Genomic DNA, 27,900 nt, shown 5'->3' with positions numbered 1-27,900 from the left:
AATCCGAGCCCGATCAACAAGTCCCATAACATAACGCATACCTGCTCGATGCCTCAAATCACATCAAACAACATCAAAACTACGAATCGCACCTCGAATCGAATTATGAGTTTTGAAATCTTTCAACTTCTATAATTTGCGCCAAAACGTGTCAAATCAATCCGGAATCACATCAAATTTTGCAGGTAAGTCCCAAATGACATAACGGAGCTATTCCAACTTTCGGAATCGAAATCCGAGCCTGATTACATAGACATAACTACTTTAGTGTATATCAAAAAGGACGAAAATAAAACTTAAACTATGTTAGCATAGATACTTAAAAATTACATTAGCTCGAAAATTTGAACCAAAGAAGGCTAGCTAAGATTTGACGGTGTTCACATTCTAAAGTTAGAGGTCTTGAATGGTAACAGTGGGAATTAGCGAGCGCGCGTCAAAATTGAAACAAAAGGGTGCAGCGGGTGTCCAAGTTTTGTCCGTAACTTTTCGTCAGCCTTTCTGACGCATTTAAATGTCCTCAAATGTCACTATATTTACGAAATTGTATCAAAGGAAAAATGTCTTTAACTGAAATATTTGGGGGGTTGTCAATTCACATTGACCAGAAGTAGTATATTACGTGGTTTGCTCATATAAATTGCATTACACGCGTCTAATGAAAGACATTAGGCCCAAATGACCAATTTAACCTTGAAAGTGAATATAATACCCATAGTACCCCTGTTCGTCCCTTGTTGGTACACCCCAACTGCCGTTTCTAAATATTAGTAAAGTAATACAACTCAAAATATACAGATATAGGTCTAAATCAACACTCATTGTTACAATTCTGCCTCTGACATCCTCACAAGAAGGTGACCTAAAGTTCTATTGATCGCGCCTTGCCATTTTATCCTTTTGATTACGTTTCTATACTTCCATCTACCCTCTCATCAAACACCAAATATAAGTAGCTACTCGATAATGTCTATTCTAGTTCACATCAAGGTGGCAATTTTTCCGACTCCAGCCTCTCAGGGATGTCGAAGCTAATCACTTTTGCAATAAACATTTTCTTAGAACAAAATAAGCAAACTCAATATATTTAACAGGAGACAGGACCATCATTGTACAAAATGTAATTTGCAATCGTCTCAGGTCTCTCGAGTAGACATTGCAAACTGTTATACTACATCGACGTTCAAAAGCATAGAATCAACAAGCAAACTGTACTGAAATGCAAGAGCTAAAACTTCTATCAAGTTACAAAGGCCATTAACCATGAAGTAACTATATCAATGGCGGAGACTTGGTAACCACTTGCCAAAAACAGCTTTTGTAGCTAACTAATCATTGTCTGCTGAAAAATGTCCTCGGCTATATTGAATCATCAGAATCCTCAGATTCAGTTCTATCAGGATCCTCACCTGCAGTCCCAGGCTCGGTAATGTCAGGCTTTGTTGCAGGTTGTGCCACTTTCTTATTCACATGGCGTGCACTTGTTTCACCTCCTTCCTCTTGCTCAGCAACTTCTATATGTATTCAATTAGTTAAGGAGTAACAAAAATGACAACAAATGAAGCTTAGCAAGTCCTCTGTAATGATAATGAAGTTCTGATATATACTTACAGCACATAAACTTGTCCTTGTGTACAAGGGCATATGCACCCAGAACCTCCAGAAAATTTTCTGAAAGCTCAAAGCACTAAATTTTCCCTGACATTACCGCAAACCTCTTCCTGGTAAATGGACAGATAAAAATTTACAAGTTTTTTCACTGGCAGAAGTTCTTCAACTACAGTGGTCTACAAGCTGATAAATGTCAATTTATCAACAGGATAGCTAGAATTCATCAGAGTTCATGGTTCTAATGCTATTCTAGTTATGTTACCACATGAATACTGTCCGGATATAGCCCATTATGACCTTAAATAAGTCTATTTGGCTGTTTTCATTCTTGTATAGTGACTAAGTGGTGTTCTTTTTTAAAACTAGTAAAGAAAACCAAAAATGAGAGGATATCAATATTCTCAGCTGTTCCACCAGCCATTATGTTCTGCAAGTCTCTCTCAACGCGCCGAACAAGCTCAGGCTGCAAAACATACAACAGACACATTGTTAGTTCAAGAACTCAACAAGAAAAAGGGATGTATTAAACTAGAAAAGGGAGGGTGGGCCAAGGGACAGGGAGAGCTCCGCTATATAACTAACAGATTTCCCCCAAAAAATCAATAATATTAACCCCATTCCACACACAGTGGAGGCAACACACCAAATGTCAGGACGGATTAGAAAGTAAAAAAATGAGAGGTCTTTTCAGAAAAGTAGGACATTGTTACATTAAGATCTGGTTCTCTCCGAAATCTTCGCCTTCGAGCATCTCTCATTGGAGGTGTGAGGCCATGTCTATATTCCACCACATCTGGAGCAGGATCACCTTCTTCTCTCACCATAATCATCTGCCAAACCAACAAAATTTACATTTTAGGAAAGCGATGACTATTGAAACCATATTCATAGAACTGAAGAAAAAAGGAAAAATTAACCACAACGACCCTACCTGACCAACGTCTGCTGTTTTAATGAGCACACTGTCATCATAAGTTTTGTATGACTCCACTATGCAAGGAAGATTCAATAGTGATGCAGGAAAGTGCTCATCGCCTATGACAAAAGTGCCAGTCTTTCCATCCTCTGTAAAACACAACTTTTTTATAAAGCACATGCATGAACTGCAATAAGATGCTTAAAGATATTTAAGAATATATATATATACCACCTTCAGAAAAGAATGGTAATGTCGCAAAATCAATAAGAAGCCAAGCTTTTTCCTTTTTTTCCTTTTCTTTTGATAAGGTAAGTATAAGAAGCCAAGCATTCAAGGTATAATTCTAGGACAATGACAAGAACATATCATGAAAAGTTGAGTGTGGCTTCATTCCCATAAACTAGAGCTCATTGATGTATTACTAAATTAAGCATATTTAGCCCGAGTCAAACATAAAGACATTAATTAATCTCTATTACACCAACATGGTACAAAAGAAGTGCAAGTCACGGTTTCAAATCAATTAACTGCCGATTTGGTTATTAGAAACTTGTAGTACTAGACTACTAGCAACTCAAATTTATAAATCAATACCCTGCATTAGTATTGCTTGCTTCAAGCACATGAAGGTGAAAGCTCCAACTTTCAAAGCAGATAAAACTCATAAAAGTAGTCCAACTCTTGTATCGATCAAAATATTTGTTATTTACTGAAAGTGCATTACTTCATTGAACAACCAAACAAATAAAAACTGGTCAATCTTTTTTTCAAATGATAAACTTTAGATGAGAACTTATGTGTTTTTTTCTTTTTTGATTGGTAAGAGAACTTCTGTTAATAAAGGAGGGGATTTACATCAATGTGTATTAATATAAGTGAAATAAAATTATGTTATGATTTAATGGAATGAATGCACTGTGTTATGATCAAAATACCCTTAGTGCTTTCCGATAAAGAAGATGAAAAATCCATATAACATCAGTGACAACATATCTTAGTATAATCTAATACTACAGACAAAATGGAGAAAAGAGTTCAGCTAGCATGAAAGGCTGCTGTTGTTAGGTTACCTAGGTCTACTCCACCTCACTAACACATTGCAGACGGACTTAAACACAACCAGCATGCCATGGATTAATATATACGAAACCAGATTTGACAAGACATCAATTGTGCTTTACAATGAGTACATCTAAATGATTTCACTCATCAGCATAAGCGAAAGAAGCTGAGATAGCAAGTGAACAATGGGTAAAACAATTCATAAATCACAAAATCAGATGGTGTTTTTGTTACATGCAGACACAAAATTGGTTTGAAGTTGCAGGAAATCAAATCATGACACAACGGATTCTGCTCTGTAGATAACCTTTATAGACAGCGCGATATTTTGGAACATCATTTGTATAAATTTTCCAGAAAACCCCAGAGGATAAAACAGTTGTTTTGAGAACCATTCACTCAATCAACAAAATCAACTACACCTCAATCCAAAATAAGTTAGAATCCGCTGCATGAATACCTATATCCGTTCCGCTCTATTGAACTCAATTTCATTTCAATGCTACATAATTTACCTTAAGGACATATCGCAGATTCTCTAAAACCTAAAGGCTCAGGGAAACCATTGACAATACAAGAAGGCTGAGGGAAAATAAAAGGATCAGTGAGTGACCAAATATGAACCCATAGAAAGTGAAATATGGAAGAATTATCTAAATCTGAAAGTGTAAATGCCAGGAGTGGAGCTAGAAGGGCGGGTACTGGTTGACAGAACCCAACAGCTTTAGTTAAAAACCCTGTATATATTTTTAAAAATTCACTAAATATGTATAAAATTAAATTCAAAACCCCATTACTAACACTCTATGTCACTATCCTAGAATTTAGAACCTATAAAATTCAAATCCTAGCTCGGATTATGTTACTAAATGCCTACATGTCAAATTCATCGCAAAATTCTAAAACTGTAATAAAGGCACCAAAAATGCGTCACAATTATATGAGCAACAAAACTTAGAACTCGAAAGAAAAAAAATTACCAGAAAAAGACAAATCCAGTTTGTCCTCTGAAGAAGAAGCATTTTCACTTAAAAGGCGGTCAATTCGCTCAGCAACAGAAGGTGGAACTCTCAGAATAAATTGTTCTTCCATGATTGCAGATAAATTGAGAGGAACAAAAGAGGCAAACTTTCAGATATATTGTCCTAAAATCAATATAATAAGAATATCAATATATTAGTTAATGACTTATCTAAAAATTAAAATTACAAATTGGTGGAGTGGAATCCGGGAAGCGCGAATTGGCACCGTTAGGGCTTTTTGATTGGACGAACCTGCAGCCTAGAACTGGTATTTTATGTTTGAATACAGGTTGCCTTTGCTGAAGCCCAGAACTGGTGTTTGATGTTGAAGCTCCGAAATGGAGTTCCACCGCCGAAAATGGCGAAAGTTACTCGGAAGGGGCGAGGAGATGGGTTCTGATGGCGGAGGAAGGGGAAATTGAAGAACAGGAGAAAACTCCCTTTTTTCTAGTAAGTCCAATTCGTAAAATACAATATAGTCAATTACTCCTACGAATTATGAGTCGCATCAATGGCGATGTATGAGTGGAATTTGATAATTGCTAATTATAAGTGTCATTTGGCAATTGCGATTATAAGTCAATTTTCAAATTGCAACTTATAAGTCGCATTACAATTGCGCTATGTGCGTTGTATAATCCGACAATATAAGTATAAGTTCGTTCATTAAATTCCATTATTAATGTGATTTATACTCCCTCGTTTCACTTTTATTTATCAACATTTTTCACGCCCTTTAAAAAATAATAAATAAATATATAATTTATCATAATATTTATATTAATTGATATATATTTTATTGATTTAAAAAAATAATTTAAAATAAATAATAAATATTATGGGTATAACATAAAATAAAAAATTATCGATATAAATAAAGTGAGGATAGTGTGATTTGACTTGTTTGCTGGCGCTTGAAATTTGGAGCAAAAAGCATACATCTTGGGAAAGAATTCCATATAATATGTCACCGGGCACCAGTTTGAATTGATCAAAACAATTTTAAGAGGATAATTTTCGGTAAACTAATTCACTTTTTTTGAAGCTTGGGTTGGGTTGGTATATTATAGCTTCATTTTAATGTTGGCAAATCGGTGTTTCGATGTAACTTTAATACTAAAAATTAATAATAATATATGAGTGTCGGTTAAATCAACGACAAAGGGCCAAATATATCCATGTACTTTCGAAAATGGTTTAAAAATATCCCTCGTTATACTATTGGGTTATCTATACCCCTACAGTCATACTTTTGGTTCAAATATACCCCTCATTTAAATGAAGGGACACGTGTCATCGGCCTGTTGGCCAATTCTAAATATCTCCTAATTAATTAAAAAGTAATTTTCTAAAGCAATTTTTTTTTTTAAAAAAACTGAAAAAAAACTGAATTATTTTTTTACTAAAAACTTTAAAAAATAAAAATATTTTTTTTTTCACTTTTTACAAAAAAACTGCTTTAAAAAAACTGAAAAATATTTTCTAAAATAATATTTTTCCAAAAATTGAAAAAAAACTGAAAAGCAATGCTTTTATAAAAACTGAAAAAAACTGAATATTTTTTTTTACTAAAAAATAAAAAATAATTTTTAAAGCAATTATTTTTATAAAAACTAAAAAAAACTGAAAATTAAATTTTTTGTAAAAACTGAAAAAAAATATTTTCTTTTTTTCAGTTTTTAGTGAAAATAATTCCAGTTAATTTCAGTTTTTAATTACTTTATAAATTATTTTTCAGTTTTTACAAAAATATTGTTTTGAAAAATATTTTTCAGTTTTTTTAAAGCAGTTTTTTTGTAAAAACTGAAAAAAAAATATTTTCAGTTTTTCAGTTTTTAGTAAAAAAATCACTTTTTCAGTTTTTACAAAACAAAAAAAAATTGCTTTAGAAAATTACTTTTTAATTAATTAGGAGATATTTAGAATTGGCCAACAGGCCGATGACACGTGTCCCTCCGTTTAAATTAGGGGTATATTTGAACCCAAAGTATGATTGCAGGGATATAGATAACCCAATAGTATAACAAGGGGTATTTTTAGACCATTTTCGAAAGTGTAAGGGTATATTTGAACCTTTGCCGTTAAATTAATGATATGAGATGAGTTGAGATAGTTGTAAAGAGAAATAATTTTCATCCACAAGTGAAATACTCCCTCTGCTCCACAATAAGCGACCAATTTATTTTTTTTATTTTGGTTCAAAATAAGTGTCCATTTATATAATCAAGAAAAAATTCAATTTTTTTCCAAAATTACCCCTATGTACGTATCCCTAAAAATTCCTTTACTGCTCACATTAATTATGCTGCAATATTTAATTAAGGGTAGTTTAGTCACACTAACTATTTTTGTCTAGAATTTTATATATCTTTAATGGTTGTACTCAAAGCAAATTGATCACATATTGTGCACCGGAAAGAGTAATTATTTTTTGCCGTGTCATTAATGTGTTCCTTGGAACTATCAAACACAATTTTCCTATTTTTTTTGTGGCACCAAACATGCCAGAAAGGGACGGTTTTCTATGAAAAATGAAATACAAGTGCACATTTTCCATATGCTTTTAGATTTGCTTGATTCATTTGTATTTTTCTGTCAACTTTTTGACGTGGTCCCTGGTCATTTGAGATATTTTAATTATTATTTTTATTATACATGGGGAGAGAAGGAAAAATAGATAGGGGATTATAAAGTGGAAATTGAATTATAAAGTAGAGAATTGAACTCAATCAAGTGCAAGTACAGTTAACCAATCAATGGACTAATAAGATTTTCCTGTCATTTGATACTTGTTTATTTATTAAAAAGAAGAGAAAAACAATGTTAGTAAATCCCATTCCAAATTAGTTGTCATATTTCACTTTTCGAGAGTCAGTTTAATTAATATTTAAAATTAAATTAAATTAGTTTAATTTAATATTTTAAAATTAAAATATAAATATTCAAAAACTATTTATATGGGATGGAGGAAGTATTTTTCAAGTATTCAAGACCAGTTTGACTTTTGAGAAGCAAAATATGACAATTATATGGGATGGAGGAAGCATTTTTCTTTTCTTTTTCGAAACAAACAAATTGAGCGTACACTTGGCAGTTGGCAATGATGCCAATTATTTTCTAAAATAAATTCCCCCAAAAATAAGTCATTATATTTTTTTCTGAAAATAAGTCATTTTCTGCATTCAAACGGTATGATTCTTTTTATTAAAAGAAAAAATATGATTTTTTCGCTTATATTTTTCTCCAATAATCTATTGAATAGTAAAACAGAATTTCTTGTTAAGAATAATTTTCGAAAAACATTTTCACCGTATATAATTTCACTTCTTTTTTTTTCAAAACAAATGGGACCCAAAATTCTAGTTATAAGGTTTGAATTTCCCTATATTAGCTCGTGTGGTAGGTAAGATATCAGTGAGCTTTCCTCATTCACAGCAAATTAATGGAGTCTCACTCTCTAACCATTCGCGCCAAATTCCCAAACCATTTCCACATTTCATCATCTCTTCCTCGTCTGGCCATTATCAATATACCAAACCCTAAATTTCTCTTCATATTACCTTCTTCTCCGATGCCTCTTCTTACATCTTCACGGCGACTTGAAATCCACCGCAGAAGGACCTCTTTTTCACGGCAGTCTTCGAATTCGAGCTCAAAGTTTATCGCACGCGCCGTGGGAAGTGATTCTGACCGCCAATCAAATGTGTCTAGAGAGCTAATCATTTTGAACTCTGCTTTAACTCTGGTGCTTGGGGTTGCGAATCGTGTACTTTACAAACTTGCCCTTGTTCCTATGAAGGAATACCCGTTTTTTCTAGCTCAGGTTACCACTTTTGGGTGAGTTTTATAATTTATTCTTACAATTATAGTGTGATCACGTATATACCTCATTTACCTGTGTGATATGATTTGGTTTATGTACCTTCAAAATTAGAGTTCTTTCCAGAACTACTTTAGAGGGTCTTTGGGTAAGCTTATAAGCTGGTCGCTTATAATCACTTTTATGTTTATATTTCAAAGATCAGTTTTAACGCTGAAAAGTGTTTTTCAATATTAACCCTTATTAGCTACTTTCAATCAGCTAACCCAAACGGGCTCTTAATATTTTCTCCAATTTAAAAAGAACAGCACTTAGTATTTGAAGAGTGTGATTATTTTTTTCTTCCTTTGACTTCAATTTTTTCATTCATTTTATAAAATTAATGATAAAAGATTGTGACGTATAATATTTCTTTTTCTGAATCTGTAAATTTTATTTTTAAACCTATACTTGATTTGGGATAAAAAAATATAACTTTATACTGGATTCTTTAAGAGTATATTGTAGACTTGCCTAGAGGTATTTTTCAGCCTAGACTTCAACGTGGCTATGAGTATTGTGAAGAAAATGCCAGAAGTTGTAAGTTGTATGAATCTCTTGGTTTGACTTCGAAATTGTACTTCCACTTAATGACTTGTATTATGTATTTATGAAATGTATGCCTAGTTACCTTAGGTTAAATTAAATTGCAATTACATCGTAGATATAAATCGTTGATGGTACAAGCTTTCTTTTAACTATAGCATAGTGTCCACGGTAGCTAGTCAAGAAATATAATCAGTAAATTTGCAATTACTACATTTTGTCCCTAAATGACCTTGCAGAGATCTCCATAATCAGCTCCCCCAACAATGAAAATAACGTCTTTAGGGCAAAAAGTTCCACTTTGAAGTACCTTAAGAACAATGGAGAATACTCCGTTTGTTACCATTTATAGAGAGGTATTTGGCAGGGTGCGGAGTTTAAGAGGTTAATTTGACCTATATATCATATCAGTGATGGTAGAAGAAAAACATCACAGTAATGGTTGAAGGATAGTTTTATAGAGAAAACATAACATCAAAATTGAAATTTTGATTGGATGCGTGAATTTCTTAATTCTTGAAAGTTGTGACAGCTTTTTAGAAGAGGAACTGTGACAAATATTCTGGAACTTTTCAAATGGAGAAGAGTGTCAGATAAATTGGAACGGAGTAACACTAACATCTTTAGTCCTACGTTTCACTTTGAAAAATCATTTTAAGACCAAAGAAGGAAGAGGATGAGGTGACATGTAATAAGTTTGTTACCTTTTACGTGTAAAAAACTGTTCCAACCTTAGCTTGTGAGTAGCGACACTATTTGCTTGACCCGTTTGATTTAGCAATTGATCACCTATTGCATTTTCGAAGCCCAAAATTACAACTGGACATTGTTCCTAGTAAACTTCTTCTGCATTGAAGATGCTGGGATTGGAATGTTGAATAACTACTGTAATAGCGGTTATATCTCTCGATCATTGATTGCTAGAGACCAACTTTCCATGCAGTTGCACAAGTGCAAATACATGGCTCTATGCCATCATGTCTCATATTCTAGCATGTCAGAATAATGTAAGTTATCAACAGGTTTGGACCTACCTTAGATGGGTAGGCAAATAAATGACAGGTGAATATTTGAGTCTTCAGGGGCAGCATTTGCCTACATTCAAGTCGATGACTAGCTGAGAAGATGATTTAATTAAAACACTAAAATATGTTTGTCAAAACAGGTTCTGAGAAACATGTAACTTTGACTTTTATTCGGAAATGCCATGATTTAATTGAGCTTTTTGATCCTGGTTAATTGCTATTTGTTATACTATGTAGAGGCTGATAGTTAATGTGGTTCATTAACTTCAGGTACTTGACTATTTACTTATCCATATTGTATGCGAGATATCGTGCTGGTATTGTAACTAACGAGATGGTGGCCTATCCAAAATCACGCTTTTTGCTCATTGGTTTCCTTGAAGCCCTGGGGGTTATTTCTGGAATGTATGCTGGAGGTATTACGTTGTACTTAGGAATGTTCTAGGATAATAAATTAACTGTTGCCCCTCCCTGTCTATATTAATGTTCTGCCTGCTTTGGGAAAAACATTTAGTTTAGATCCTTTATGTGTTCTGCTTTCTTACTCTAAACTCTCGTCTTCCCACAAATGTTAGACTTTTCTCATTTTTTTTGCTGCTTGATATGAACCTGAAAAACAATAGTAAGCTCCACGGAGAAATGAATATGAATGATTCAATCAGTTATGAAGTCATTTCTGATGGCTTGCTTTTTGGTTTTTTACAGCAATGCTTCCTGGACCAGCCATACCGATACTTAACCAGGTAATGTTAACAATAGTAGTTTCCCTTTATTGCCAAAAAACACATGAGTGGTTCCCAATTTATCTTTCCATTTACAGTATATTTCCTAGAGGGTTGACAGTGGGACACCCTTTTCTGGTGGAATGACACATTCAATGCATCCTTGATTTTCCTTTAGCATCCACAAAATGCTATTAGAACTTATTACTCCATTATAGTAGCTGTTGGATGAGGATTAAATGCATGCCCAGTGACTTGGATTAAATGTATAGATAGTTAAAAATTAGCATTTGACTTGAATATAGCATTTAAGCTGTCTTGAATATGTATTAGGCTCCTCCACTTCAAGAGCTTTTCTTGAAAAACACCAGAACTCTGGATGGAATATCAGTTCAACATTTCATATGCACTATTTAATCAATTAACTACACCTCAATATCAAAGAAGTCGTGAAATACCTTTAAACAAAAAGTCCCAAAGGAAAAGGAAAAATAACTTATATAAACATAATGGTTTATCCATATAGGTCACGTATTTGGGAGCATTTTGTTAGAGATAAGTAACTGTTATCAGCATTTATTGTTTAATGAAGCAAGCTATTGTCTTAGTAAACTGAGAATTTTGTATTACCCAGAAGATGACCCAGACTGTTAAATCTTTTTCTTTGTTTCCTTGTAACTTGCATCAGATATATGTATTTTGCAGTCCTCCCCCCCCCCCCCCCCCCCCCCCCCCCCAAAAAAAAAAAGAAAAAGTAACGAGAGGGAGAGAGTAAATAGGATTTCTTATGTTTTAGGAAAACAGGGTCTGTATGAAATTATCTAGTTTATCAGTCTATGAAACTGGATATCTGGAGGTGATCAGCAAAGTATTAAATAAATTGACGCTACGGTTATGATTTGGAGTCCAAGGATTCTGCCGGCACAGTGTCAGGTAGTAGTTTACTCATTTCAATGCCTTGATGGAAACACTTTGTTTTTTTCCTCTTACTTGTTAATTGATTCATGGATTGGGAATAGGTTCTGTAACTGGCTGAAAATTCATGTCTTAACCAACTTCAACAAGTAGAGTTATAATTGCGTCCTGAAGATCGCTTAACAAAGATCTCACTCGTCCATAGAAGAAGCAAAACAAGATTGCTTAGCAAAGACCTTTCTATTGCAGACCTTCTTGGTGTGGCAGTTGGCTCTCTCTGTTTTCATACTTGGGCGAACATACTCGATGAATCAGATAGGCGGGTGCTTACTGGTGGCTGCTGGAGTGGTACTAGCCGTAACAAGGTCCAACACTCTGCTGGAGGGAACCTACAATATTTTACTTCTATTGACAGAGTCGTTTGGGAACATGCAGAGCTTATAACATATATTCCTGTTTTCTTTCTCGTGACTTAGCTACTTCCTATGGCTGATCCTTTCGGCAAATGAGCCGTTATAGATAGTGATAGGAAATTGGTTCTGCATGATCAAGCAACTCACTATTTCTGTATGCTAGTCTGCTTTTGTTTACCTTTGGCTTTTGTCCTTGTGGAATGCAGTGGACCAGACTCCAATCAGATGCTGGCAGGAATCGCATTTGTTTGGCCAGTATTGATGGTTGCTTCGAGTGCATTCCAAGCCGCTGCGTCTGTTATTAAGGTATTCAGTAAATCATGGTATACCAAATTACCAGTAGCAGTCTGGATCCTTAGATAATCATTTTAAGGGCTTTGAATGTGTAGGAGTTCGTTTTTATTGATGCTGCCAGCAGACTCAAGGTGCATAGCTCTTGTACAGAGTTTCGTTTTGTGTGCCTTCACTTAGCTTTGAATACGGGATGCTCCAAAGATACTCCATTGGTCTCTTTTCAATTCTGTTGGTAATGTATAATGCACAGTCCTGATAAATCTTACAAATTATACAGGGGAAGGTTCTTGATATTTTTGTCGTCAATTCTTTTGGATCTGCATTCCAGGTAATTGTATGAGTAAGAGAAATTTTGATACACTAACTTTTCGTTCTGACAATTCTTCAGGGTTATTTACTTTAGAGTTTAGAGTTGAATGCTTACATATATACTGATTTAATTAGCCTTAACCAAATACCAATTAGTGGCTCTTCTGTTGACTTGGTAGTATTCACATTCAGCCCCATTTCTTCAATTCCAGAAGTCAAGTGGAACTAAATACCAACTGCTGGCTTTTGTATGACATAATAGTAATCAGATTCAGCACCATTTCTTCAATTCCAGCAGTCAACTGGAAGATAAAGAATACTTTTTGCCCAGGCATTGTATTGAACATGAAATCTAGTTCTTTCGCTGAAGTTTCATTTGCAGCTATGCAAGAGCTCATGGCTAACGGTTTTAATGATAGAGAGAAGAAATGTTTGAAAGATTGCAGTACAATATGCAAAATCTCTTTTTAGTTTTGACTGGATCCTGAGATGTTTTTCATGGACTTACGAGCCACTCTAACCCTTTATGCTCTTCAATTGCAATTTATGCTGTTGCTGAAGTGTTATTGCAGAATCAATTATAGGTATTAAAATGACATTGCACTTATAGACAATGGATATGTTAGTAGAGAATTGCTTCTTATATACATATATATTAGACACTCACACACATATATCAGAGAGTGAGTTGATCTGTTGACTGTTCAGCAATGCTGTATTCTGAATGTTTCTTTTCGTAATATGTGTTTTATTTGTAGGCTCTTTTTGTTCTCCTTTTTCTGCCTTTTCTTTCAAACTTGAAGGGGATACCATTTTCTGAGCTCCCTTCATTTCTTAAGAGCGGTGCTGGTTGCTTCTTCAACATAGGGAACAATATTTCAGGTACAATCTCTGTTCTCTTGGACCTATATGTGGCTTGCATAAAAGGACAATGGCATCATTTCAGGATTTGTAAAGCGAGTTCGCGAAGGTCATGATCTTCTACAGTTAACATATTTGCTTTTAATCTCCGCATGTTTTACGCACAATACGAGAAGCTCCCCATGTCTCCCCTGTAGATAGCAGTTTTAACAGGTTAGCCCCAGATGTGACCTCTGCAATCCTGCTGAGTTCAGAGTTTGATGAGGACCTTAATTTTCTTTTTTGGGGAAGCTGGCAGGAAGGAAAAGACTTGAACCTAGAATATTTTGGCAGGAAATGTTGCTTACTATAGGCACCCACTTTCCTTAGTCAATCACATCGAGATTTCAAGGTTATAAGTGCACCCATCGGAAACAAGGGTGGAGATATTTTGGGTAGTATGGATTTATCTACTTGTTAGTTGTTAGTAGATTGCTCTTACATTGTGAAAATATACATAAAACTTGGGGTACTGGAATAATAAAAACCAAGCACAGAAACTGGATTTAAAAACTTAATGTCGGTTGCGACTCGACGTGAATTGTATTACTGAAATCTTGCTATCATAAGGTATTCTGGAAATATAAGCTAGTTGTGTGCCTAGTTGTTTGCATATTAGTACATGTCTCTTAGGATTCAGTCCATAGCTATACTTTATCAGTGAAAACATGAAGAAGAATGACAGCACAAATTTCTGGTAGTTGCTCGAATTGGCCATTTACTGCTGGCATAATGTTACATTTTTTAATAAGGTAAATAATTTTATAAAAAATGGTGAAACCCCGTATACAAAAGCCGTATACCAAAAAAATAGAGAACCTACATCAAAACCTAGTTCTCTATAAAAGAAGTTCAATCTTCAAAGCATATTGTTCATGTCAAGTTTTTTCCCATAGTAGATATGAACGCGTGATTTTTTTCTCCATAAAAGAATTATCAAGTTAGAAGCATTTTTTCCCTAAATCATGGATTGATGAGGCTTACTAACTGTCCTTTTGGCACTTATATTGGTCAGGTTGTGATGGGGCGCCGTTGCTACCCCTTCTTTACATATTTACAAATATTGCTTTCAACATATCAATTCTCAATCTTGTGAAAATCTCGACTGCTGTGATTTCATCCCTTGTTGTGATGTCATCAGGTTCTCTCTCCCTCTCTCACAGACGCTCCGAACACAATACTTAGAGGTGTTGGTTATATTTAATTTTTTTGCAGTCCTATGACCAACTACATCTTTTTTCCTCTCTGCTTTTGTAGTGCCTTTATCAATGTATCTTCTCTCCGTACCGCTGCCATATCTCCCAGAAGGTTCAGTTTTGAGCCCCTATTTCCTTCTCGGCAGTGCTGTCCTTCTCATTGGTCTTATCATGTATAACATACCACGGGCTCAGAAGCAGGACAAAGAATTGTGACTCGTTCAAATCATTGCAACTGATGTCCTTCTATCAAGATTCTGGATTTAATAGTCATCATCTTGGAAAGTCATCGATCCACAAGGGTATAATCTCCATCTTCTAAGATGCATTGTTCCCTGGTCAAACGGTGCGGCCTACCAGCAAAATGGATTTAACAATGTCATGGTTAATTGACTAATCCTACTACTGGATGTCATCACATGCTAAGGTATAGTTAATCACCACAAGCATTGACGTATTCTGGATTGTACTTGCACTGTTAGAGTGTCTTACATTACAAGTGGATCACAATACCAAAGGACTCTTGCTATGAAATGACTACGGCGGATTAAAGAAATTTAATTGCTAGATCTTTTTGCTTAGGTTTGCCCGCAGAAGAGACATTTGTGCATTCCCTTTCTTTTCCTTTTTTTTTGGGTAGGCACAAGATTCCAGAAATAAATTTTATTCGAAGTAATTATTTCGATTGCAAAAAAAAGAGAGAAATTTAGACTGTCAAGTAGCGAAGCGAGTTATCTATTGCCAGCTTTTCCTTTTCTGTTATTCCAGTGAAGTCTTCAGCAAATGGTGAAACAAGTTACGTAATGTCATTTATCTGCGAATGCTATGTCGACCTGTCATTATGTTAACTTTCCAGTATCCTGTTTGATGAACAGTTTACGCAGCCTTTTAACTTGGGGTATGAGCAATACCAATCACAAACTTTTGTGGAGATTAGTTATTCCATTCATCCACCGGAAAGTTACACGTGAAAGACCCCACCCCCCACCACCCCACCACCCAAAAAAAAGAAAAAGAATAGACCCCAATTCTCTTCTCGATTCATGGATATTGAATTTAATCAAACTCACTTTCATTAGCTGTTCCATCTTGAATGTCTCTGTGTTGCTCTCGCTCCAAAACTCCTCTCAATGGAAAAGCAATATGTATAAATTGTAACAACAGAGAAGGGTAAATGTGAGCGCAAAAATTAGCGACTTGATAAGCAGCCCTCAGTGTTTCCTGTTTATGGAAGAGTACGAAATATAGTTTGCAGCTGCCCGTTAAAAAATAAATACTGCTCATAAAATTCATGATTATTTAAAACCTCAATAGGATTATTTTAATTTTTAAACATGCCTCTGGAGTCTGGAGATAATGAGATGCGTGCGCACTTTTGTTTTTGGTATTTCTAGCTTACCATTTTTTCCCGTTTCAATAATCATACCAAATTCGCTGATTATTACAGGAAAATTGTGGATTTATCATTTAAGCAATGCATGACTTTCCATTGCTGCTTTTAAAATGTTTCTTGTAATCGAAACACAAGGTGCAATTGTATGAGCACAGAAAACATTAGCATTTCCCAATGGGAAAAGGGTATTTGGAAATGTGTGAGATTTTACTCCTCTACTTTTAAATATTATCTACATCTGCCATACATTATACTTTGCAAACGAAAAATACTCCTACCATTACCATACTTATCAAATATAATCCCATATTTAACAAAAATCCACCATCGCAATGACCCACCCCCATGACCTTAAAAACACACAGAACTTAGGGATCGTTTGGTAGGAAGTATTAGAAAAAACGATGCAAGTATTAGCTTTATGCATTACTAATCCCTTGTGTCGTACATTTTTTTAACCTATGTATAACTAATAATTTGATACTATCATATGTATAACTAATACATAGCAAACCATGGTATTAGCAATGTATGAAATTTTAATACTTACATAAACATGGTTAAGGATATAATTGCCCTCAAATCCCTCAAAACCTATTCCGAAAACTTTTCACCATATTTTATATATTTTAATATTGTGATATTTTAATTAATTTTTTTCATTTAACATTCTACTATAATCAAAACGGAAAAGAGCCAAAATTGCCCTTAGACTATTCGATTTGGCACAAATATGCCCTTTGTCCACCTATTGAGCAAAAAATGTTCTCATTGTTATCTTTCCGGCTCACTTATGCCCAACTAACAGTCAACACCAAAGAATTTTTTTTTATTTAAATTACATGTGGCAACTTCTTACAGGTCCAATATTAAACCATTACCCCAATTAAATAAACCATGGGTTCTTCGATTAACTTACGATGATGAGAAAGGAAATGAGATTTACCACTGTATATGACATTTGTGCAAATTAAGTTTTTTTATGATCATTGCCGAAAAATGGCAGCTTTAACGGTAAATGTTAAAATAAAGAAGATGATAAAATAAAAAAATAAATAAAATAAATAAAAAAAAAAGGGCCAAAACAACCCCCTAGAAATTATAAAAATAGTGTACAAGTTAAAGAATGTTGAAGGTAATTTTGTAAACAACCATTTTTTTTTAGAAATTATATAATGCTTTAATACACCAAACCAAACTGTAGATAAGAAATAATCTCAGCACAAGTAATCCCAGCATTACTAATACCGGCAATTACTAATACACCATATTCAATACTATTCTTATACCTCCTACCAAACGACCCCTTAGGGTAATGCAGACCCCAGTGAAGTAGCTTGTATTCAGAGGTCTTGAATCTCATTGTAATGGAGAGCTACATCTCAAGAAAGAGTTGGTTCCCCTACCGATCAGAATTACTTAATAAAGAACTACAATTTCCTTTTCGATTTTGTGAACGGATTATACAACTAAACATAAGAGGCTTCATTTTACCTCGAAAGTGAAACTTACAAACCAAACCACATCAGCCTTGCAGCCAGAAACTTCAGTTTTAACTGCTGACAACAATAACAAATATGGTGCAAGATTTTGGCGCGATAAAAGTCACAAAAATTAACATCATGATGAAGTTGTACATCTTACATGAGCCAAGGAACTTCTGATCATTCCAACCTAAGTCTCTATATTCTTGGATATTGATGTACTCAAGCTTGCAGTCGTTCAATTCCTCCTCTGCAGTACACAGATATTAGAAGTTAATTTACAGCAAGTTTTCCCTCACAAAATAAACTCATGTACATAAACAAAAGATAGAGATTAAATTATAAGCTACTATAAATTAAATGGACAAATAAGCTCCATTTTAACCGCGACTATAACAATTTTACTGCTTCAGGACACAAGGTTGTTCACTATACATACAAAGTCAGGGAAGAGTGGAGGGTTGTGAAGCATTGAAATAACCACAGAACTCAGGGGCCAACAATTTCCATCCAATTAAATTATTGAGCCGAGTAACAAACAAGATAATAAGCAACCATTCCAGAATATCAACATTTCGGGCATTAGCTCGATCATAACCTAAATGGGAATGCACAAGATTTATATATGTCTAGGGCAATTACATCACAGCAACGGCGAGGATTCATATATAACTCTCTCGAGCAGATCTAAACTTCATATTCTGAAAGACAGACAAACCAGATATATCCAATCTCCCTAAGCAATTACCTTACGCTTCTTCTGTTGTTTGATTCCAGCGCTGCCGTTATCAAAGTTTGCTGATTGTTCAGAAGCATCCCCTAAAGGCAAACTTTTTATCTCGTCATAGAAACTATCTGTCAGCCCAAGCAACCTAGCACAATTAAAGGGAAGAGATTAGCATCCACTTAGTCCATTTAACAAAAAACAGAGCTCCACCTAATCTGCCGACACTCTCCAGACTATGCATACATTAAGTTTCTACCTGAAATGATCATAAGACTGACCAAACAGTGCTTTTTCTTTTTAATTAGTAAGACTGACCATACAGTTCCTACTAAACTTACCCATTTCTTGACTTCTTCAGATGTTTCATTTTCTTTTTTTCCAATTTTGTGAGTGGGGCACGAGCAAATGTCTCCTCTTCTTGTCGTGCACGTTCTTCCATTTTAGCCATGTACTCTCTGAGTTCTCTACTTTCAGTTCCAACAACTTCCCTTACCTGTATTTTTCACCGAAAGCAATAGTAAAATACAGGAGGGGTCATTGAAATATATCAGTATTAATAGTCAGATAGTGAATTACCTCTTCGGGTCTTCCTTCAAGATTATTCACCAAATCTATCATAAACGGGTTTTGTCTAGCCTTTCGCAAGTCCATTGTCTCCTTTCTCAATTTATTTCTCTCCTGCCTCGACATTTTATCTTCTTCCATAGGAGCAGGTACAAGTTTGGGGGGTCGATATACATTGCTGCCATCCTGTAGCTCAAGACAAGAAACATTCAACCATCTCTTTTACTTTAGGAAATCATATGGGAGATTGAGAGAGTAAAATCATAACTTCAACTTTTTGAACTGCTAATGATCAAGTCAACTCTTTGAACAGGAAGAGGAAAAAGGAACTAAAATGGTCATTCATGGTCAAGTACCAATCACCCACCTCTGTGCCACGTGTTTTACTAACAAGCAAATCAGGATTTGGACGATACTTCAACAGGTCCTCCTTCTGGGTATCTGTTCCCTTCTCACTTAAAACTGACTTCTCAGAAGCAGCGCCACTATCTCTTGTGAGCTTCTGAATTTGATACTGTAGTTTCTTGTCAATGGGGCGAATCTGCACAGAGCATCACGGTAAGGACACTGCAATTAGGGGCAGAAAAGTACCAAGAGGAGCTGGAGAGACAGGATTACCCAAAAGTGGGAAGAGCTTCAACATACCTTCTCCAAAAATAATCTTATCTCGACTAGACTCCGAACAACTGGATGCCCTTCAATTGAGAATCCTTTTGCCTTGCGGAGCAGATAATAGACAAGTGATTGGCAATAATTCAGAAGTAGCAGATGCTTCGTTTCAAGGTAACTTATTCCTTCTGCTGTTGGAAAGTGACCCGCTTTCACCTGAAGACAAATTGCATGGGGATTTTGGAAGAAGAAACAAGCATATCAATTTGACATAGTGATTTTCTTTCCTATACAGAGAGCACGAGAATAAATACAAGGCATACGACGGAAATTGATCCAGCAGTTCACAATTTTATTTTCTTTGTTTTTTGGGGTTGATTTTTTTTTTTTAATCAGTGAGTACCCAGCAGTTCAATATTATCTGTGACCTAGTTGACCTAGTTACAGGAGCGCTATATGTCATTTGAAAACCAAGCAAGTATTGCAATATAGCAAAGAGTTGGTTTATTGATACAGGCAGTTTGGAATGATTAGACATAGACGAGAAGTAACATAAAACCAACATGAGTACTAACTGGGAAGATCATTTATAAGCGGTGCTAACATCTATCACGTGGCCAGTCCATACAGTTAGAGGATCAAACAAATATAGTTGCTTAAACGGGAAAATGTTGTGTAACAGGCTCTAAGTCCATTTCATTCAAAAAATAAATAAGGTAAACTAACTAGAAGTAATCAAAATTTCACACTTATCCTAACTATATACAAATCTCAATAGCAAGAACAAAAAGAATCCAGACAAATTATAAACCAAATGTAAGTGTATTAGGCTATTAGCTGATTTTGAAGATAATACAAAGCTGCTTTGAAGAGAAAGGAAATCATATTTTGAAGACAAAAGCTAATGTCTGCTGCAGATCATTTTTTGGTGTAATTTAGAGCTAGTAAGTGATGTTGAAACTTTGGTAGACTTTATTAGTTCTCTGCACAATTAGAAGGGAGCTATGTTTTGGTTTCTATTTTTTCGGATGTAATCTACAGCACCAATTTAGTGCTGATTTCATCAATAAAACTTACCTTTTCCTAAAAGAATGTAAGTATATTGACAATAACTAATTAAACATTACTATTTGGTAACCCATTTAGATTATTTTTTTCTCCTAACGATGGTGTCCGGGCCAACTTGCAGGCATCTCGGCACATATATTGGGTAACTCCGTCCGTCAATACTTATAATGTTGGAAAAGAATCAACAGTTTTTGTAATTTCACATGATTTCAGCACATCCCTAAAACAGCCTGTAACCTTACCCTTTTTTTTAAGTCTATAAATTGTTATTTTCTGACGAATTATCTATCAATATTTAATCAACTATATCCATGAATAACAAGAAACCACCATTGTTGTTGTTGTTGCTGAAGATAGTTATAGCTCGGCAAAGGCGTTAGTTGGACTAGATTTGAGGGATCTCTACTATTTGAGCTTAATTCTAGTGAAGGGCTTCCCAAAGTTAGATTGCTTTTCACATTAGCACCTATCTCTAGGACTCGGTTTACAGGAAGTCGATAGGAAGTAACCGAAGAGCTTTGTGCTGATCACCAATTTTGCAGCTTGGGTTTTCCACAATGCTGTTATGAGGTAAAGGGTCTTAAAGTTGTTCACTTTCCTCACTTTTGCATGACCTAAAGTTGAATTCAAAAGAGTGAAAACATTCTTGAACTTGTGCTTCTCCAGTTTTTCTAACTAATAAATTCCCATACTGATTCTGATCATGGGGCTTAAGATAAAAGACTAATAATTCTATGACAAGTTTCAACTGCAGCCTCGTTAGCTTTTTCTATTTCCTCCATTTCACCTCTCAACCCCCAAGAGCATAAAAATGAAAGGGAAAAAAGGAGGAAAAACAAAGAAAGCAAAAGCTTTAATTCCTAAAATCAGAAGACTTGAACCCAAAACACAAACAACAACACCTACTACTACGCCTTAGTCCCAAACATGTTAAGGTCCTCTGTATATGAATCCTCACTGCTCTCAACCGAAAAATAAAATACACCCCCTCAAGAAATAGAATACAACCAACCTGAAAATTACGAGAAAAAGAAATGAAGGAACACAAAAGCAATAGACACCATGATCACAACACCAGCTAAAATATCAAGATTGAACTATATGAATGAAATTACAGAAAATAAAACATACCCAGATGAGAAATCGGCATAAAAACAGCAGTAATTGCATTGAATATACACTTTTTTTATAAATAAAAAAAAACAACCTTCGCAGTTAAAGCTTGTACTTTTGAACTCACTGTATCCAATCCTTCTTTCATCTCCTTTAATACTGTAACTAACTGAGGAGCTTGCCTGTATTCATTCACATTCAAAAATTTCAATATTATGTGCTCCATTATTACCAGAATCCTAAAATACCAACAAAAACAACAACAACAAAAAAAGTCACCTGCTTATTTTTTCACTCGTTTCAAGAGATGTATTAGGCTCTGCCATATTTCACTGTCGCTATTGCTGTGAAAAATCCGCTGGTAACAATGGCGGTTTCCGTTAGGAGGAGATGAAGCTTAAAAGCAGGTTTTTGATGGCGAAGCAGGTTTGTATTGGGACTATGTAAATTGGGCTTGTCCATCCTTTTATGGGGCCAAAGTGCACAAATAGCCATTTTAAGGAACCATATTTAAATAAGAAAGAATTAACCCAAATAGCCGTTCACCCTACCATTTAAACTAAAAATAGCTGATAAATATATAATATATGCATAATTTATATATTACATATATATAATTATGTATAATAAATTTATAATCTATGTATATGGCTGTAAAAGGTAAATAATTAATATGGTCGGTTATTTGTGTAAAATCACTTTAAATAATAGTCTTATTGCTTGATGTCTACTTCGCGAGCCTTCACTGCCCGTTCTGTAACTTCCCTTCTTTTGTTCGTCCACGAGGCTGTAAAAAGAGAGAAAGGGGCGGCTATCTAGCGGGAGTCATTTCGGTTGTATGCCACGAGGTCCCTATGGACAAGGGGACAAGTGAATCATTATTTTTGGGCATAGGCAGCCCTCTACCATCAATCACATTGTATTCCGTCATCTCGTATTGTACTGTGTCGCATCCATGCCTCCCGAACAATCCCAGTACATATGTCGCAAGACGATTTCACATATCGAGGTCGAAATGGGATCGGGTAGCGAAAAGGGCTTTAAGTCTTCACGCAAGCAAGCGCGAGAGAAGCGGAGCACAAAGGTACCGCTTCCCCCCGACCGACTAAAATACAACAATCGCAACCTACTTTAATTCATAAGAAAGCGAAGGGTTTGGCAACAAGCAAATGACTATCTATCATAGTTGCAAGGGTTCTAAACATTAACTACTTAAGTACCAAAGGTTGCTTTCGGTTGGTTTCATAATGGGAATGTTCACTACAAGCTATCAGTGATAAACATTGTCTTATATTGAATGTTGATTTATTTTATTGCTATTCAATCTTTAAGGCAGTTTTCCGCTGAGAACGGAATAGTGTTCGTATTTACCAACATTTATAATTTTTCTAAAGTTTAATCACCTCAAAATCAAGTTGAAAATATATGGTCTAAAGTTTCTAATGTAAGATCTAAAGGTGTTGGTCGGGCGGGGGCCGGCTCACTAACAACCCGGTTTGACCCGATTCATCCCGGGGCAGTCCGGTAAGGGATGGGACGGTTTGGCTAGGGTATGAGGGTTGTTCCGGACTGGTGTGGATTTTTTTTGGTACTGAAAACTGGCTAGCCCGGTAACCTGTGCATGGGTTTTAACCGGGTTCCAGCCAGGTTTACGTTGCAATTTTATTTTTTTTATTCTGACCATTGCCAACGATCAAAATTAAATGACCGTTAGACAAAGGTCATTTTTTAAACTTTTAGCCATTTCGGCCCACCCCTTACTAAAATAGTCTCCCAACCCCTAATAATTGATAAATTATATTTTTAGTATTTTAAAAACTAAAAATAACCCCCTCTTCTTCATTTTTTCTCATAACTTGCTATCTTCTTATACTCTAATTCTCTCTCGATTCCCTCTTGATTATTGAATTGCTTGTTGTTCTCAAGTTCTCAATTAATTATTATTTCAAGTTTTATTAATTATTTACAGTAGCCACTACAAAATTACAATTATCAAGTGAAGTGTGGTTACCATTTTTATTAGGTTTAAGTTCAATCATGCCCCGTGCTTCTAGAGTGCGCTCACATATTTGGGAATACTTTGAGATGATAGAAAAAAATGAAGAAGTTCACAAAGTAGAGTGCAAGAACCGTGGTTGAGTCTTTAATGTTCATCGAAAGTGGGAGGGCACATATGGTTTTAAGGAAGCATATCAAGGGTTGTCTTAAGTGTCTTTCAGGAATTCGTATTCAAGTTGATTTGAGATAATTTGTATTATTTTGAATTTATTAGACTTATTTAAGCTTAACATGCTAGTTTATCAGACAATTTGCTCTTATTCGCATTTAACGGTAGTAAATACTAAACTTTTAATTTGCAAGGTAAAAAAATAAAAAAATAGAACTTGAAAAATAATTTGAAGTATTATTATGCAATAATAACATGAAATAAAAGACTTTGAAGTTTGATACTTACATATTGGTCTTATTAAATAATTTTATATAGCCACTTAATTTTAAATTTCAAATTTCAAATTTAACACTTTAAAGTTTAAAAATTAATTTTTTGTCTTGAAATACTTATTTTATTATTTAGAAGTTTGCAAACACTTAAATATCAATCACATTACATTGAACAAGAAAGCATAATACACTAAAAAAAAGCCCGGTTCGAACCGCATAGGCTCGAACACGGACATGCCCACTAGAACCCGAAATTACCCCGCCCACTAACAGCCCGATATGCCCGCCCACCAATTAGCCCGCTCCACTAATCAGACGGGCTATTTTTTTCCCTGACCAGTCCGGTCCAACTCGTTCGGTAAACACCCATAGTGAGATCTATGGGTTTGAGTTTTAACTTTGTCCAATCCTAATTTTATATATGCAGTCTGAAGTTAGGCTTAGCATAGCTCAACTTCAGATCCGAAAGTTTGTATTTCAATTATGACTTTTAAAATATATGAAGTTAGGTTTTGACATAACGCAGCTTTCTACCCAATGTCTGAAAGTCTAAAAAAAAAAAAGAACATATGAAGTTTAAAGTTTGTCAAAGAATAACTAAATTCTAAATAATTTATAAGAATTGTATATATTTTAAATATGCACGGTACAAGCGCCTACGAGTGTTATTTTTATCTTTTATAGCCCCTAATGTCTTATTGTAATCTTTTAGAAATTCAACCAACCTCAAAAGTTAAATATAATTTAGGTAAAAGATTTTAAATTCTAAATCAAATGTGATTTGATATTTCATTTATTATTAATGTATTAGAAACTTTATTTTTAATACAATTTACTTGAATCCAATGAATATTGAATATATTTGTTATAAAAAACATGAGCTAGCTCGACAACAAATCTATTTAATAGGCTTCCTTAAGGATAATTACTTCAAATATATTGTAGAAAAATAAAAGTTTTTTACTTTTTGAGTATGCTTAAGATTAACACAACAATTATTTTAAAAGGAAGAAGAAACTCGTATTTCCTAAATAAAGTTTATATTCTCTAGAATATTTTAAATGTCTTGTATATAATTTTGACATAGCATGATAAAAAAATTGATTCTACTATCAAAACATTTTTTCAAACAAAGATCAATTTATCATGGAAGTGGTATTTTTATTGTTAGTAACAATTTCAATGATTGAGCTATGAAAATTATTGAATTATGATAAGTTTTTTATAATTAATATTTGAAACATACGCCCTGATGTAAATGTTATAAAAAAATAAAGTAAAAGAAAATTTGTATTTCACATTTCACCCTAAAACTGTTTAACGGGCCGGGTTGACCCCGTTTCGGATTGGCCCAAACCGGTAGTAAACCGAACCGCCCCGGTCCGGTGGAAGGGGGCGGGTAGGGTTAGGTTTGGAGGGTTAGGGGGTTGGTCCGTATATATATATTTTATCGGTTAATCGGACCGGTCAAACCCGGTCAATAAAAAGTACCGTTGAACTGATTAATTGGCCCGACACGGCCCGATTCAACAACTATTTTTTAATTTTTATTTTTTTTAAATTCATTTGACGGTCACCTTTGAAGTTCTAGATTTATACTTAATAATTAAACTTTGAATTTACTCTTTTTTCGTTAATTTAGTTGTTGTTAAATGTAAATTTTAATTTGCAAGTTTGAAATAAGAATTATAAGTGCAATTTTTTTTCATCTTCATTATATTCTATTATCTTAAATTCTTAATGAAATATTCAAATATTAGAATTTTAATTTGAATCTTTTATTCAAACACTCTTTTTATAAGATTGTTTTTTGTTTTATATTTTTACTTTATATTAATATAAATTACGATAGTTATATAAAATAAATAAAAAAAACAACATAAACCCGCCCCGCCCCTTTAGGTCCGGAACCGTTCCGGTTCAATTTTTTACCGGATAGGTCCGGACCCGTTAAGCCTGGTTTGTAAAACCCGGTAATCAGCCTGGATTGATGATCGGCCAATCACTATTTTTCTCAACCCGGCCCGCCCCACCCCCTTTGTCACCTTTATTTCACCCTAATAGATACATGCATCCATTAAAAGTTTCAAATGTTTCCATCAAACTTTCTCTTTTTTATTTTTTCCTTTCCAAGTTTACAATTTCCTATCATTTGAAAGCTAGAAAATCCAGCATTATTGAATTAAGGACGAGCTCAAATCCCAAAAGGGTTAGGTTAGTCAATTAACACAGAACAAAGACATTTCATGCACGTCCATCAAAGAAAACCAATAAAATAATTAATTAAAAAGAAAATAAAGGAAAAAATAAAATCACAAAGGTTCCCCGTACATCCAACCGCACCAGATCCAACTCAATAGTCTTCTCCGCTTATCGGAGTAAAACACAGAAAGAGTGATACACCACTTTCTCCCGATTTCTCCTCTTAATTCCTTCAACTCAAATATCTTATTATTCCCCTGATCCAACCCATTCACTTCGTTTCAACTTATTGACCATTTTCACCTCTTTCTTCTATTCAAATCTTCTCTTTCAAATTTCACCATTTGATCTTCACTTCCACACCATGAACATCATGTAAAACTGTATTTTCGTCGAGTAATTCAATTATTTAAGCAATGATAGAACAGTGAGACGCGAAATTTAAGAGGATCCACGCGATTGGGATTGCCGCCGGCCGCGGCGAAATGGATGCTTCACCGGCGAAGTTTCTATTTGGATTCCTCTTTGCTTCCATAATACTATGGAGTATTTTCGTGTAAGTCAATCTCAGTCAAACTACTACTGATTATCAGTTGACTGTGGATATGTTATGTATAGCATGTGTTGTTTATAATGTAATTGAATTGATTGATTGATCTGATATGTGCAATATGTTGTTTTGTTGAATTGTACAATGGAAATGAGGTGACACGATTTGTCTTAACCGCACTTTATAGGTTCCATTTGAACTAGCATTTTTTGGCTTTAACAGATTAGAGTAAGCAATTTCTTCATGTTTTTCCATATTAGGAAAACAAAAGAATATGAAAGCATAAGCTACTATTCACATATGCCTAAGCCTTAGTGGGCAGAATTACCTGGTGCTTGTGCTGGTGGGAGGTAGCATGTATACGGTGGAATAGTCGAGGTGCGTGTAAGCTGCCTCATACCACCGTTATAAAAAACAAAGAAGAGAATATCTTATGTGAAAGTATGATAATTAGTTCATGGTGAAGCCTTTGATCCATTTCCAGCATCTCCAGCTAGAAAATAAGACCAGGAAATGGAAGAAATTAACAGTTTGCTTGAATTACTCTACAGGAAAAATCTTATTCATAGAACTGAGATAGATAGGGCCATATGGGGAGGGCAGAAGGATGATTGTCACAGTGTATTATTTCTATAAAATAAATGGATTTCCCTCACTCCTCTTACGAGTCTCCAGAGCACAAAAGAAAGTTTTTTTTTTTTTTTTTTTTAAATTACTTATTTACATGGACAGCAATATGGGGAGCCACCTGAATAATGGAAAATCTGAGAAGAAAAATGAAAATTCACATCAGTTGGTGCTTCATGTTTAAGTAACCCGGGGGGGTGGGGGTGGGGGGGGCGTCAATTAGCTTATGCTTTCCTTCCAATTACGTATAGGGTTGTACAGATGAGCCGGAAACTCTGTTGTTGGGCAGGCTTTGAAACTTAAGAAATATGTGGAGAAGAAGAGCATG

The 27,900-nt window shown here is 34.7% G+C and overlaps 4 protein-coding genes across 8 annotated transcripts in view; 2 read left to right on the top strand and 2 right to left on the bottom strand.

The window, feature by feature from the left end:
- Positions 1-1,053: 1,053 nt before the first annotated feature.
- LOC104099830 (transcription initiation factor TFIID subunit 7) lies at positions 1,054-21,504 on the bottom strand. 2 transcript variants are annotated; one of them, XM_070200132.1, is made up of 6 exons: positions 21,499-21,504; positions 4,573-4,686; positions 2,543-2,676; positions 2,322-2,441; positions 2,005-2,074; positions 1,054-1,520 (listed from the first exon to the last, which is right to left on the bottom strand). In XM_070200132.1, the coding sequence occupies exons 2-6, from the start codon at positions 4,682-4,684 to the stop codon at positions 1,360-1,362; spliced, it is 597 nt and encodes a 198-aa protein (XP_070056233.1). In that variant the 5' UTR covers positions 4,685-4,686; positions 21,499-21,504; the 3' UTR covers positions 1,054-1,359. The 2 variants fall into 2 exon arrangements, with proteins under 2 accessions (XP_070056233.1, XP_009605241.1); XM_009606946.4 differs by lacking the exon at positions 21,499-21,504 and adding an exon at positions 4,867-5,190 and having other exon boundaries at positions 4,573-4,737.
- LOC104099831 (protein CLT2, chloroplastic) lies at positions 8,010-15,614 on the top strand. Of its 2 annotated transcripts, XM_009606948.4 has the most exons (10): positions 8,011-8,451; positions 10,315-10,460; positions 10,750-10,787; positions 11,931-12,046; positions 12,301-12,400; positions 12,484-12,519; positions 12,666-12,716; positions 13,456-13,579; positions 14,613-14,738; positions 14,855-15,614. In XM_009606948.4, exons 1-10 carry the CDS (start codon positions 8,057-8,059, stop codon positions 15,007-15,009), a joined length of 1,287 nt encoding a protein of 428 aa, XP_009605243.2. In that variant the 5' UTR covers positions 8,011-8,056; the 3' UTR covers positions 15,010-15,614. The 2 variants fall into 2 exon arrangements, with proteins under 2 accessions (XP_070056232.1, XP_009605243.2); XM_070200131.1 differs by lacking the exon at positions 14,855-15,614 and having other exon boundaries at positions 8,010-8,451; positions 13,456-13,667; positions 14,613-14,658.
- LOC104099832 (uncharacterized) lies at positions 17,546-22,210 on the bottom strand. The gene is made up of 8 exons (XM_009606949.4): positions 22,031-22,210; positions 21,846-21,933; positions 19,607-19,786; positions 19,329-19,502; positions 18,974-19,147; positions 18,736-18,890; positions 18,419-18,542; positions 17,546-17,920 (listed from the first exon to the last, which is right to left on the bottom strand). Exons 1-8 carry the CDS (start codon positions 22,075-22,077, stop codon positions 17,909-17,911), a joined length of 954 nt encoding a protein of 317 aa, XP_009605244.1. The 5' UTR covers positions 22,078-22,210; the 3' UTR covers positions 17,546-17,908.
- A 4,306-nt stretch (positions 22,211-26,516) lies between these two features.
- Positions 26,517-27,900, top strand: part of LOC104099833 (protein SABRE) — a 33,999-nt gene continuing 32,615 nt past the window's right edge. For 2 of the 3 annotated variants that reach the window (XM_009606951.4, XM_009606950.4), the window contains exon 1: positions 26,519-26,951. In XM_009606951.4, the coding sequence (XP_009605246.1) occupies positions 26,937-26,951 (15 nt within the window). In that variant the 5' untranslated portion in view covers positions 26,519-26,936. Of the gene's footprint in view, positions 26,952-27,900 lie in introns of all 3 variants that reach the window. The other variant, XR_011415583.1, reaches the window with a different exon arrangement.

This window comes from Nicotiana tomentosiformis, chromosome 4 (genome assembly GCF_000390325.3).
Source record: "Nicotiana tomentosiformis chromosome 4, ASM39032v3, whole genome shotgun sequence".
Lineage (NCBI taxonomy): Eukaryota > Viridiplantae > Streptophyta > Magnoliopsida > Solanales > Solanaceae > Nicotiana > Nicotiana tomentosiformis.
The sequence above is the reverse complement of the archived record's forward strand: the minus strand, read 5'-3'. Positions and strand labels throughout refer to the sequence as shown.

Bases quoted from the DNA above. Each gene is read 5' to 3' on its own strand.
- LOC104099830 (XM_070200132.1), bottom strand. From the start codon at position 4,684: ATGGAAGAACAATTTATTCTGAGAGTTCCACCTTCTGTTGCTGAGCGA. The intron at 2,677-4,572 runs GTAATTTTTTTT...TGTGTTTTACAG, and splicing joins ACTGGATTTGTCTTTTTCTG to AGGATGGAAAGACTGGCACT. The intron at 2,442-2,542 runs GTAGGGTCGTTG...TTGGTTTGGCAG, and splicing joins AAACAGCAGACGTTGGTCAG to ATGATTATGGTGAGAGAAGA.
- LOC104099831 (XM_009606948.4), top strand. From the start codon at position 8,057: ATGGAGTCTCACTCTCTAACCATTCGCGCCAAATTCCCAAACCATTTC. The intron at 12,401-12,483 runs GTATTCAGTAAA...TTGAATGTGTAG, and splicing joins CCGCTGCGTCTGTTATTAAG to GAGTTCGTTTTTATTGATGC. The intron at 12,520-12,665 runs GTGCATAGCTCT...CAAATTATACAG, and splicing joins ATGCTGCCAGCAGACTCAAG to GGGAAGGTTCTTGATATTTT.
- LOC104099832 (XM_009606949.4), bottom strand. From the start codon at position 22,077: ATGGCAGAGCCTAATACATCTCTTGAAACGAGTGAAAAAATAAGCAG. The intron at 19,787-21,845 runs GTTGTTTTTTTT...ATTTGTCTTCAG, and splicing joins TACAAGCTTTAACTGCGAAG to GTGAAAGCGGGTCACTTTCC. The intron at 18,891-18,973 runs GTAATTCACTAT...TGAAAAATACAG, and splicing joins TTGAAGGAAGACCCGAAGAG to GTAAGGGAAGTTGTTGGAAC.